We start from the raw sequence: 12,483 nt of genomic DNA, 5'->3' as shown, positions 1-12,483 counted from the left end.
ATTCAATGCTGTCTGACACTTTCAACATGCAAACAGTCAGATTGGCACCAAACAAATAAAATCTGTGGACTTCCTTGCGCCTGATAGATTGCTCTCTGTGGTGTGTAGAAGCTATTACATGCCTGAACGCATCCGCTTTATCCGGCCTTTGGTTTGGATTTATATGTCAATAGCTATTCTCTAAACACTTTAAATGATGATTTATATGTAGGTTGTAATTAGACTCAGAGTTCATGTCGGGTAGGGATCCACCTCTAGCGTCCGGTGGCAGTTACAGACAGCGATATTTTGGTTTTGATTGTTGTGGTTATTATGGGGTTTTTTTTAGTGAAAAGGATGTTCGCATTCTGGTACCCTTTGCAGTTCTTGGCTGTATTCACAAATACCTGATACAGATCGGCCCTTGCGGCTGAAGTTTCTCGCCTTTGTACTTGCTACAAAGTTACAATGTTGCAGTCTGGCTAGTGAAGGAGGGGACACTGAGGAAATGATTCTTCTTGCCCGCAGCAGACTGATGACATCATCTCAGCCTAGAAGAAAGTATGTGTGTTTGTGTTAAAGCTCATTTGCTGCTCTTTTCAAGCATATATAAATATATGAATGCTCACAGCCTGGCCACAGGTTCACGTAAAAAATCGACAATACTGCTGTTGGTAATTCATGTGTAAAAGGGTATTTATTGTTGGTTGTCTCATTGTTTTGGTAGTACAGAAGGGAATAACAGATAATAAATACAAGACCCCTACATGATTATGAGGCACAGGTGACTGGGAATAAGCTAATCAGCCATGCACATAAGTAGCAGCGGTAATATAAAATGAAACACGGTGGCCAGGAGGGACATGTAGTCAGCGATGCGCTGGAAATTCCTCCACATTAATAAAGTTAATGATCCTTTATATGAGGTGTACTATGGATTAGAGACGGGAGCACAAAGAGATAATGAAGTCTTAAAGGAAGCATTTCCATTTGGTCCGTATTTATATTCAATGAACAAATACAGAAGTTAATTTTAAGATGTGCCGTGTTTAATCACATAAAACCAGGAGATTAACATGGCCATGAACTGTAAAGTGAGTTTAGCTTTAAAGCAAACCGTTCTTTTGTAAACAGAAAGTTAAAGTGAACCTGATAGATCCACTGGTATTACTCAGAAGCAAAGGCACTTTGTGTTGCCTGCAAGTACCAGTGTTTGCTCTTCAAAGCTGTTTGCGGCTGTGCAGTATCCTTGACCCCAAACCAAGCTATGTACAGAGACTCCATTTCTCTCCAAGTACAAATGAAAGTAGTTATGAATGCCAACAGGGAAGAGCAATGTCTGCTGTGGGTCAGAGCAGTAGTCTTGTAAGCCGCCAGAAAATTCATTTCGTTTGCTTTTTGGATCCATTCAGATTTCTTTTTTAGTTTTTGTTATTGGGTCACATTCACAATTAATTAAAAAAACAGCATGTGGTGAGTATGACCAGGCCACATGACCTCAACATGGGGAGTGTGCTTCACAAGGGAGGAACCCCTGGCAGAGCACCTTGTACCCATGTTGATGAGGACAAGAACCTCTTCCCTGAAAATTATTTGGTCATATAAAGCTAGACTGCTTTATATGACCAAATAATTTTCAGCATTAATAATAAAATGAAACAAAAAATAATGGCCAGAAAAGTTGACAAAAGTAATCCAAAATCTTGAAACATGTCCAGGTTTCTTCTTTGCATGTCTGTCCCTCTGTGCATGTCTGTACATCTCCACAAGAAATCTTATGGTAAAGCATGAGAGAAAAGAGAATGAAGAAGTCTCATTTTACTGTTGACTATGCCAGGACCAGGTAAGGTCTTAAAACTGTGATTTTGGGGCATGTAAAGCCAGCTCCCTTGGGGCAGCAAAGTCTCTGTAGTCTATAATCTGGAATCTCTTAAAAGCCGATTTAGTCTTCTGAGCATTAATTAATTATATATTAGTTCATTTCCACTGGAAAGGAGACTGTAAGAATTTTAGGGTTTGGTACACATTGTCTGTTCTATGTTGCTGTTTATGGTATATGTCAGAACCTTGCATTTTGCCCAGATGGCATCCTGTTTAACTTCTTGTTATGTTTATGTTACATAGTTACATAGTATTTGAGTTTGAATAAAGGCACAGGTCCATCAAGTTCAACCCATAGCGTGTATGCATGTGAATGCGTGTGTATGAGTCCCTGTGTGATCTTGTTCTTAAGAGTTTGTGGCAGCTTGTGGCAGCGAGTTCCAAACCCTAACCGCTCTAACTGAGAAGAAGCCCCTTCGCCCCTTGTGCTGAAATCTTTTCTCCACCAATTGTAGGTGGCGGCTTCTAGTCTTTGTTATGGAGTTTACCGTAAAAAGTTTATTGCTGATGTTGCTATCACCGTTAAACATCTTGTACATGAAAATCATGCCCCCCCCCTTAATCTCCGCACCTCCGGCGTGAACATATTTACATTTTGTAATTTTGTCTCATGGCTTTGGTCCTCCATCCCCGTAATTAGTTTGGTTGCCCTTCTCTGGACTCTTTCCAGCTCAAGGACATCCTTTCTGTGTATTGGTGACCAAAACTGGACCGCGTACTCCAGATAAGGTCGAATTAGCGATCTATAAAGTGGCAAAATTATAGATTTGTCTCTACATTAAAGTCCGTTATTAATACAAGACAGAACTCTGCTCGCTTTGTTTACAGCAGCCTGGCATTGCAAGCTATTATTCAATCTCTGGTCTACAATGACCCCCAGATCTTTTTCCATTTCTGACTTCCTTAGAGGAGTACCCATTCATGTGTATTCCATTTGCCTATTTTTAACCCCAAAGTGCATTACTTTACATTTATCGACATTAAACCTCATCTGCCATATAGTTGCCCACTCCCTTATTTTATCCAGGTCCTCCTGTAATTTTATACTGTCTAAGTCCGTGTCTATTACCCTCCCGATTTTAGTATCATCAGTAAACACTGAAACATGGCTATTCACGCCCTCCCCAATATCGTTAATAAACAGGTTGAACAGTATGTGAAGCCAAAAAGTGGGCGATTCCACATCATTATGCAATCATTATATTTAGATACCCTGTGTATAGCCATGGCTGTATTTAGCATTCTGTCCTAGGCACATATGAATAATAATATGCTCTAACACACTGGCTCTGCCCTTTCTGTACATGTAACTTGTGAGTCTTGTGACATGTCTTCAAGTGTTGATGCACATCTATAAGTAATGGAAATGTTCTAAACTGGCTTGGGACTAAAAAAATCACACATTTTTCAACTTTTTTTTAGTGGAGTCATGAGTTGTCCTAAACCCACGCACAACTTCATATGTGCCCATCTCTCACATAGACAGCTTTTACTGGTCCAAGGGAAGGTCTGGCACTCTTCTCTCTACACTTCCGCGTTATTATTTTACCAGCATAATGGTTCGTTTTGAAGTTGCCCAGATCATCCAGAATCTCAAAACACGTAAAGGTTTCTTCTTTGATTTCTGTGTTTCATTTTACTGAAAGTTTGTTGAATATAGCATGACCATGCAAGGTCTAGAAGCCATGATCTTTTAAGGGTGGGCTATGTAACATTGTATGTACATTCCCTAATATACTCCTTCGATCCCAAGACAGCATATAGCAGGCAGTGACAGCACAGAGCTGTGCTCTGGCTGGGAAGAATCCCAACAGCTGATTGAGAGCTGGCTATGTCTCTCTTGATCCAGGATCAGCTGTGCAGACTCCCTCCCCTGTGTATTACTCCAATGAGCTATGGAGGAACAGAGCCGGGAAGGGGGGGGGGATCCCTATGGGGAGCGGTGACTGACATTCACCCCTCTCTGCAGGTAGGAGACCATGCGCTGAGCGATCAGCGGTTCCTGATCACTCAGCTATCAGTATATAGAGCTGGCACGTGACAGCTGCAGTGATCCACATTGGCTCTAAGTATTGGAAAGAATATACTTTACTCTCCCAATACTTCTCCTTTATGCACTGCAGCCTAAAACATTTCTCTCACTGTATTCTGACTCCAGTGGTTGAAATAGTGATGTATCCCTTCCTGAGACCTCTATGCCTGTATATACCAAGCAATCTTCATCAGATAGCTGAACTCACCAAATAGTTTTCCATATGTATTGCGAGCAGCAGGTTACCAGCAGACAATAAGATGTGGTAGAGGCTGAATGAAAGTATTTAGAGAGGTCAAAACGAATATTTCCTTGGTGGCCTCACGAGCACATGTGGTGTTAAGATGTCTGAATCATACACTGAGAAAATTAAGGGGTCTATTCAAGAAGCTGCCGAAGGATCTAGCCGCAGCTTCGGCCGATCCTTCGGCTAGCTTCGGCCCCAGGACCCCTTCGGTTCAGTAGAACCGAAGGGGTGCTGTACGGGCTATTCACAATAGCCCGTACAGCTCCCGAACATGGACGAGCGGCTCAGTCGAGCCGAACGCATATGCATCGGCTCGGCCGAGCCATGCTGAAAGCCGAAGCTGGCCGAGCGGCCGGCCAAATCTGTTGGGCGGAGCTAGCTGTCATTGCTAGCTCCGCACAATCGTTTTCTATTTACTTTTTTTTAACTTATTTATCTATTTTTCTGTTCTGCTCGGTCTCTCTGAGGGACCGAGCAGAACAGCCGAGCCGAATGCCGCGGCATTCGGCTATTCACTGACTGCTGTTCGGCACATATAAGAATAGGCCGAACAGCAGTGAGTAGCCTGCCAGAAGTTCGGCTCAGCCGATCCAGATGTTGGATCGGCTGAGTCGAATTCCTTCTGCACTTCGGGTCGGCCAACATGCTGAGCATGTTCGGCCGACCAGAAGCCATGCGAAGCAAGCCGATGTACGGCTGATTTCAGCCAATATACGGCTGAAATCAGCCGTACAAGCCTGAAGTGAATAGCCGAACAGTGTTCGGCTCACTTCACTTGGGGTCGGTTGTTCACTCGGCTGCCCTCGGCAGCTTAGTGAATAGACCCGTAAGTATTTACATCATACAATGGGGAGGGAATACAGGAAAGGAGGTGCAATAAACAGAGTAACCACAAGATGGCAGCATTACAAATATTAACTATAGCAATACATAATAATACCAATGCATTGCAATAAACATGTAATTGCTGGAGGCAGCACATACTGACCTTTGCTGCAATCACACTTACAGTATATTGAAGCTTCCTTTGCTTCCGGTCCCCTTCCCCATCCTCCAGTCTTATACTCACATGCTCTGATACAGCCAGATACCACCGATAAGGACCACACAGCTGCTTGTCAGTGTCTGGACCACACAGCCATGCGCACACATGCACTCTCCTGTCCTTCCTATCCAGAGTTAATACGTGTGCTCCGATTGAGAAGGTTATACAGGCATAAACAAGTTACATTAAATAATAAAGCTAAATAATACAGATATATAACATGTTATAAAGTAAAAACATCCAAACAGCTACTGTATATAGCAAAACAAATACAGCAATAGTAAGATACAACAACCTTGCCAAAAAAAAAACTTACAATCTAGAGAGATAAAAAGTAGGAGGAAATAGGGCTCCATCAGTGACAGAGGAGATAATATCTCAGCTCAGGGTATACTGTCTGAAGTTGCATTTTTTTAGGGCTTGCCTGTTTTTTAATGTACATTGGCTATTCCAGATAACTAGTAAAAGCAATCAGCGAACTAATATTATCCGACAAACACTGCAACTAGTGCTAAAGTAAAAAAAAAAAATGACTCAATTTACCTTCATCTAGTCTATGACATGCTGTGTCTTATGTTTTGTCTTGCAGTATAATCTATGAGGTGACCGGGATGTGGCTATTTGGAAAGCAGTTCTGTAAGGTCTGGATTTCATTTGATGTCATGTTCTGTACGGCGTCCATCGTCACCCTCTGCTTCATCAGTCTGGACAGATATTGTTCGGTGGTTACTCCCTACCATTATTCCAAGAGGATGTCACGTCACAGGTCAGTGCTTTTTCCTTTATCATGGTAAATGCATGGAAAATTCCACCTTGGTTGTTTGATAGACATGCTGGGAGTCTGGGGACGAAGTCTTCCTGGACACACACACTGCAGAGCCCAGCTGCTTATAGTTTACCTTCACTATGAAAGCTGTTAATTGGATTATCTTGCACTGATGAGGAATAACAAGCCTGAAACAGCAGGGGCATTAATCAAGCCTGGAGCAGAATCTGGAGCAGTAGCCAATCAGCTTCACTTTTCAGTTTGTTCAGTTAAGCTTTGAAAATGAAAGATAGAAGCTGATTGGTTGCTGTGGGAAAATTCCCCCGGATGCTCCAGTTTTGATAAATTCCCTTCATTATGCAAGATAGATCTGTGGTGGGTCTGTTCAGTTGATCACACAAGTTTAAAATGAGAGATAGATAGATAGATAGATAGATAGATAGATAGATAGATAGATAGATAGATAGATAGATAGATAGAGGGCCGTCTTTAATATTGATTGGACCCTGGGTTAACATCTTCTTGGGCCCCCCATCTCTACCCACCATGCCCTCACTGTACCCCCTGCCGTCCAGTCCCTGAGATGTCACGCTATGCACTGTTTGGCAGGGGCAGAGCAACAGTATGCAATGTATAGTGAACAGAACGGTGCTGCGGCTCAGTCGGCAGCTGCTTTGGGCCTCACAACAATGAGTGGCCCCCGGGCAACTACCCCTTTTGCCCTGCGTTAAAGACGGCCCTGGATATATAGATAGATAGATAGATAACAGTGGGCAGGCTAACATACCTGAATGAGTGGTTTCTTCAGTGTCCATTCATCTCCCGCTCATGTTATTTAGGTATCATTGACCCAGGCTATGACACTTTTAAGTTCCATGTACTGGGGAAGGTTTTAGTCTGGCCTGCACACTTCAAGCATCAGTCCTTAGCTTATGATGTGACACACAGAAAAATAATTGCTAGTCTTCAAATGAAGAACTGTCTGTATAGATAAAAGAAGATGGATAGGAGCCATTATAAACTTGAAAGAACCCTGTCCTAATAACACACTGTCATAGCGGACATCTTAGTTGAAGGTGTCACTCCATACACATCTTAGTTCAAAGTGTCGATCAACGCCATGTCATATATGTCTTTAATGCCGCTTAGACGTAATGTGTAATTTGACGGGGATTCTAAATTCACTGTTATGACATTCGGACTTAAGGACCAGTGAAGATGTTTGATCAGCCATCTATTAGGCTCTTAGAATTCCACGCAGAGGCATGTGTACTATAATAGTAGAGAGGATGCATTTATAGTCCTTTTTCAGACATTTCCATCTTTACTTTAGATACAAATTATTGACATCCATCACTCAGTAAACAACACACCGGTACATGTGTGACGGACCGCCTGGTACCCCGACTGGGTACCTCTGTCAGAAATCAGCTTCCTCTCTGCTAGAACACGAATTCCAGTGTCCTCAGCCCAAAACTGCCTAATTATTGGATAGAACCAATGTATTAGGACAGAAAGCTAAACTCCTCAAACATCAGACAACACCAATGTTGAAGTGAAAACCAAGAACTGCTTTATTGAAGAAAGCACACAGAGTTTATACCTCACAGAATCAGATAAGAGTTCAGTGTGTTGAACAGTTCCCATCCCTAGATAGCCGGGTGCCGCATTGGAATTCCTTAAGCACAGACACTCTTTGAACCTAATGAATGTCCGTAATTAGATAAGAGCTTGATCCCAGCATCCCAAACAATGGCCATTATAGACATCCTGCTGCCTTCATAAAATTATGTTTAGCAGCGATGGTATCCAAATCATGTTCAAATCAAGTCAAATAGTGAAAAGCTCTCTCTCTAGATTAAATGTTAAACAGGAAAACACACACAGCAAACAAAGTTCTCCTTGGTAATAAATCTCTGCAGCCCTAGGTCCGTAGTCAGTAGGAAGGAGGCTAGCCACCAGGCTCCTCCAGCAGCCCCAGTGACGGTTCAGTCTCTCACATTTCTCCCCTCCCAACAGTAGACTAACCAGGTACCAGACCCCCAACTTGTCTGGACCTGTGTTAGTCAGACAAGATAAATCCAAAAGCTCTTCATACTGGTCCGCTTGACTCTGCCGCAGGAGAGTGATGCTGCGCACATCATTTCCCGGGTAAACACACTGCCGCTGGGGAGCAAGGACGCTGACCTCCCTTCACTGGAACTCCGGGTGCCGCTCCCGCTGGGGAGAAGTGTAGGGTACACTCTCTCCCTTGAAACTTTACAGCTGCTGGGAAGAAATGCCAGCTGTACCTACTCCCTGATGCTCTTCCAGTCGCTGGGATGAAAGGACATCTAATTCCTCTCCTTGGGAAGCACTCAGCCACTGGGGATTAGTGTCAGCTGCACCTTTTTCTAGATGCTCCATCTGCTGCTGGGGAGAGAGGTAAACTACCTTCTCTCCCTGGAACTCACTCTGCCACTGGGGAGAGAGGTCAGCTACCTCCTCTTCCTGGAACTCCATCTTCCGCTGGGGAGAGAGGCCGGCTGCCTCCTCTCCCTGGAACTCCATCTGCCACTGGGGAGAGAGACTGTCTCCCTCTTCTCCCTGGAACCCTGTGGCTGTACTAGGTGCTGGGCAGAGGCTTGCAACCCTCTGCCCTGTTGCCAGCACCTCACCTGGGGACTCAGCAAGCTGTACAACCTCCACAAAAAAGTCCATTAAATCCACACTCTCTGCAGATGTGGTTTCCACTGGGTCTGAGACACTCTGCTGGACGCATCCTAGCAGCTCCTTGTATGCCTTTTCCAGTAGCCATTCTTGTTTCACCACATACTCCAAATCAGCTCTCAAACCCCCTCCAAACCAAGCAAGTCTTCCTGGTATGCAAAAAGGTCCTCCAGGGCAGAGTCCCCATCATCGCCAAACTCAAACATATCAACCACGGCGTCCCACAACAGTCCAGGGTCATCAAAGTCATAGCCCTCTGGATATTCAGCTGTAAATGCTGGCTGAGTTTGTTCTGCATACGAATGCAGAGCACGATACCATTCATCCAGCTTTACTTCTCGCTGAACCAACTTGTACAAATCAGCCACCTAATGCTCCTGAGGCTGCTCTCCCAGGATAACCATTCGCAGGGCCATCTGATTCCGGACCCTTTGTTCTGGAAATGGATGAAACCGGCCCTGGTGTGCCTCTGTAATATTCCAGAGAGCTGTCCGTGCAGTCTGTCTGAGGGTGAACTAGTCTTCCGTAGACAGACCCTTTTGTCCTTTTAGACAGATGATCCGCAACTATTTGGAGTACTCCACTGCCAGGGTCATGGCTGCTTCAATCCCTAAGTCGCTCGGTCGGCTGAGAAATGGATTCCGTTGGTGGTTTGGACTACTCCGTTGAGAGGAAGCAGATCCCACCGCTTGCCACCAATTGTGACGGACCGCCTGGTACCCCGACTGGGTACCTCCGTCAGAAATCAGCTTCCTCTCTGCTAGAACCTGTCCTCAGACCAAATCTGCCTAATTATTGGATAGAACCAATATATTAAGACAGAGGCGATTGCTCCTTGGTAAGTGTTGTGAGCTCAGTTAAAGCTTGAGTAGAAATATGGTGTCTGTTCCCATCTAAACATTCGCTTGCTGGTACAGTAGGTTTGTTTCAGGCAGAATTGCTCATTTTGGGTCCCATAGACTTGAATGTTAGTGCCTAAAAAATGCACATGACAACAGTCTTCTCCTCCTAGTAACTAGGTTTCCATTGGATAAAACAGCAACATTTAAGCCATAAAATGCTTGAAAAAAGCATGAAACATTTGCAAAAAAAGCTTCAAAATTGGCTCAAAATACAGTCTAGTCAGCTGTGAATCGGGGCTTAGGGGAAAGACCGGAACAGTTTTTGTTCACAGATTGTGCAGTTATAAGCTGATTACTAATTATAAGCTGAACAGTTCCTATTTGGCAGCAGTTTCTATAAACACTGGCAAAGCAAATGCTTATTTAGGTGCAGGCATCTGAAATGCCTTTAAGTACCTTTTTTTATGGATTAGTAGCAATCAGCCCTGACAGCACAGTGATGGAGTCTTTGTTTAAGAGCCATGTGGCTTTGTCAAAGCTGTTCCCCTATGTTCCTTTTCTAGTAACAAGTCAACATTTTGGATTATCTCTCACTTTCAGTTCTGGTTACAATGGTCACCAAGACACATGGAGAGTAAATTGTCCCAGCCGAGACACTGATAAAAATAAACACCTGATAGAATTTTTAACTCTTGTTAATAAATGTTAATGCTGAGCTCTAGGGACTACTGGTCCTACATTGTACATGAGGACGATCAAGGGATGGGGTGCCGAAGAAAAGAGACTTTTGGGGGGGGGGAACCCACCTTTTGGGGGGGTGGAAAGTGCGTCTTATAGAGCGAAAAATACGGTATTCTAGACAAAATAGGAGCATTTACCTTTGCAGTGTGGGGAGAGTCCCACTGCAAGAGTAGTTTGAAATGTTCCCAGGAGTTTAGGGACATGTAGGCTGGTCTGTGTTTTTATAATAAGGACAAGCTTCACCTTTAAGGTTCAAACACATTTTGCTTGTAAAAAAATGACCTCCAAGCAAATATATAGAACAACCTATAGTTATGCATTTCTTATAAATCAACTAGTGTGATTCTCTTCAAAACGTAGTATCCAAACACTGGACACTGGACCTCCATTATCATTAAATTGCCATATGTGGAGTTAAAATCAGCCTTGCACTTGTATTGCCTGCTCTGTAAGCTGATGAGAAAAAGGGAGGGGGTTTGCAGAAAGGAAAGAGCCCAGGGTGCACATCACCAGTGTGCTAGGGGTAAGTAATCAAAAGAGCAGGTAGGAGGCAGCTCAGGAGAACAAGAGTACACATGGCTCTGAAAAGCGTTTTCATCCTCATGATGCTATGAAGCCAAATAGCACAGTAGGAGCTGGTGGATTACAAGAGCACTCCATGAGTTTTTAGTTAGGGTTGTGTCTGTTTTAGCTTTGTGTATGAATACACTTTACCCAAGACCTGCATTATTCTACTTTTGACTTGTGGGCAATAATAGTATGAAGGTCCCATATATTCATGAAAATGCCTTACATTATGGAATACATAACACTGAAAGCCAAATACACGAGGATGTGTTATGTGAAAATTGCCTTGTGACTAATTTTCGGTTGATGTTTAAATGAGTTTGGCTTGTTTGTGTTTTCATTTATGGTAGCAACAGAGGCTTTTGGTGACTTTGACTTTTGATTACTTTTATGATGTAATGTATATAGTAATGCTGCAAATGTTTCCAGTCTTCATCCTTATAATATTTTATATTTCTTTGTAGATGTATCGTCATGACGGTAACAATATGGGTATACTCTTCACTGATATCCTTCCTCCCTGTCATGCAAGGCTGGAATGAGATCCCTGGGATTGACTTTGACAATGGGAAGGAGTGCATCTTTGTGACCAACTGGACCTTTGCCATTGTTGCCTCCTCCCTTGCTTTCTACATCCCCTTCATGATCATGTGCAGTATGTATTTCTTCATCTACAGAGCTTCCAGGTTAAAAGCCACTCGTATTGTCTCCCAGACACTGGACCTCCATTACCACCCAAACAGCAAGCGCCAAAACAACTTGCAACTGGAGAATAAAGCCACTAGGACCATGAGTATTATTATCTCTGTATTTGTTATGTGCTGGCTTCCATACTTTGTCCTGAACGTTTTGATAGCTGCAAGGGGCACCAGTTCCACCAGCACTGTTCTCGTGAATGCCTTTAAGTACATTACATGGCTGGGGTACTGCAATTCCACCATCAACCCCATGTTGTATGCTTTTCTCAACCGTGACTTTCAAAGAGCCCTCAAAAAACTCCTCATATGTAGGCGATGGAGGACTCAGGTGGACATCGGAGATGACATGGTCTCTATAGTGACCTTTTCCAAGACTGCTCAAGATCCAGAATATAACATACAACATAAGTTACCAATATCTAACTGTGTCTTGAAGAACAAACAAGCCATTAAATGCCCTCCAACAGCACAATGCTAACCAGAGGACATCAGTTCTTGTTTTTTATACTTGTAATTCTTCTCTTGTTGGACTAAGCAAGGTGACTGTTCCTTGATAAGCACTGTGACCTCAGTTAAACCTTGAGTGCTAAAATGGTCTCCTAAGGTCCAGGACCCATTTTTGGTTTGTAAAAATGTACAATGATCAGTTACACTTTGTGAAGATTTAAAAATGACTTCAATTAAACTGTTTTGGGGTTTTCAGGGTCCAATCAATAATATTAAAACCCCTAGTAACTCTGGACATACAGTATATGGCCAAAAGTATGTGGACACCCCCGCCCCCCACCCCCACCCAATTATTTAGGTCTGGTGTTTCCAGTGAATGCTACTGTTATTTCTAGAGGCATACAAATAAAAAAAAAATTCAGTACTCGCTGATACTGAGTGCCTATAACAGTGCCGTCTGCCCCAATTATCAGGAAGTGGGGCGTCAGATCATGACCGCGGCCCGACTTTCTGATTGCCTGGGAAGCCG

The 12,483-nt window shown here is 43.4% G+C and overlaps 1 protein-coding gene across 1 annotated transcript in view; it reads left to right on the top strand.

Annotated features, from left to right (window-relative positions):
- LOC108794958 (octopamine receptor-like) overlaps positions 1 to 12,021 on the top strand; it is a 66,640-nt gene extending 54,619 nt beyond the window's left edge. The window contains exons 3-4 of the mRNA XM_018566106.1: positions 5,774 to 5,950; positions 11,274 to 12,021. Coding sequence (XP_018421608.1) covers positions 5,774 to 5,950; positions 11,274 to 11,985 — 889 coding nt within the window. The 3' untranslated portion in view covers positions 11,986 to 12,021. The remainder of the gene's footprint in view (positions 1 to 5,773; positions 5,951 to 11,273) is intronic.
- Positions 12,022 to 12,483: the final 462 nt, after the last annotated feature.

This window comes from Nanorana parkeri, unplaced genomic scaffold, assembly GCF_000935625.1.
Source record: "Nanorana parkeri isolate BGI_ZX_2015 unplaced genomic scaffold, ASM93562v1 scaffold919, whole genome shotgun sequence".
Lineage (NCBI taxonomy): Eukaryota > Metazoa > Chordata > Amphibia > Anura > Dicroglossidae > Nanorana > Nanorana parkeri.
Note: the sequence above shows the minus strand (reverse complement) of the source record. Positions and strands in the feature narration are given on the sequence as shown.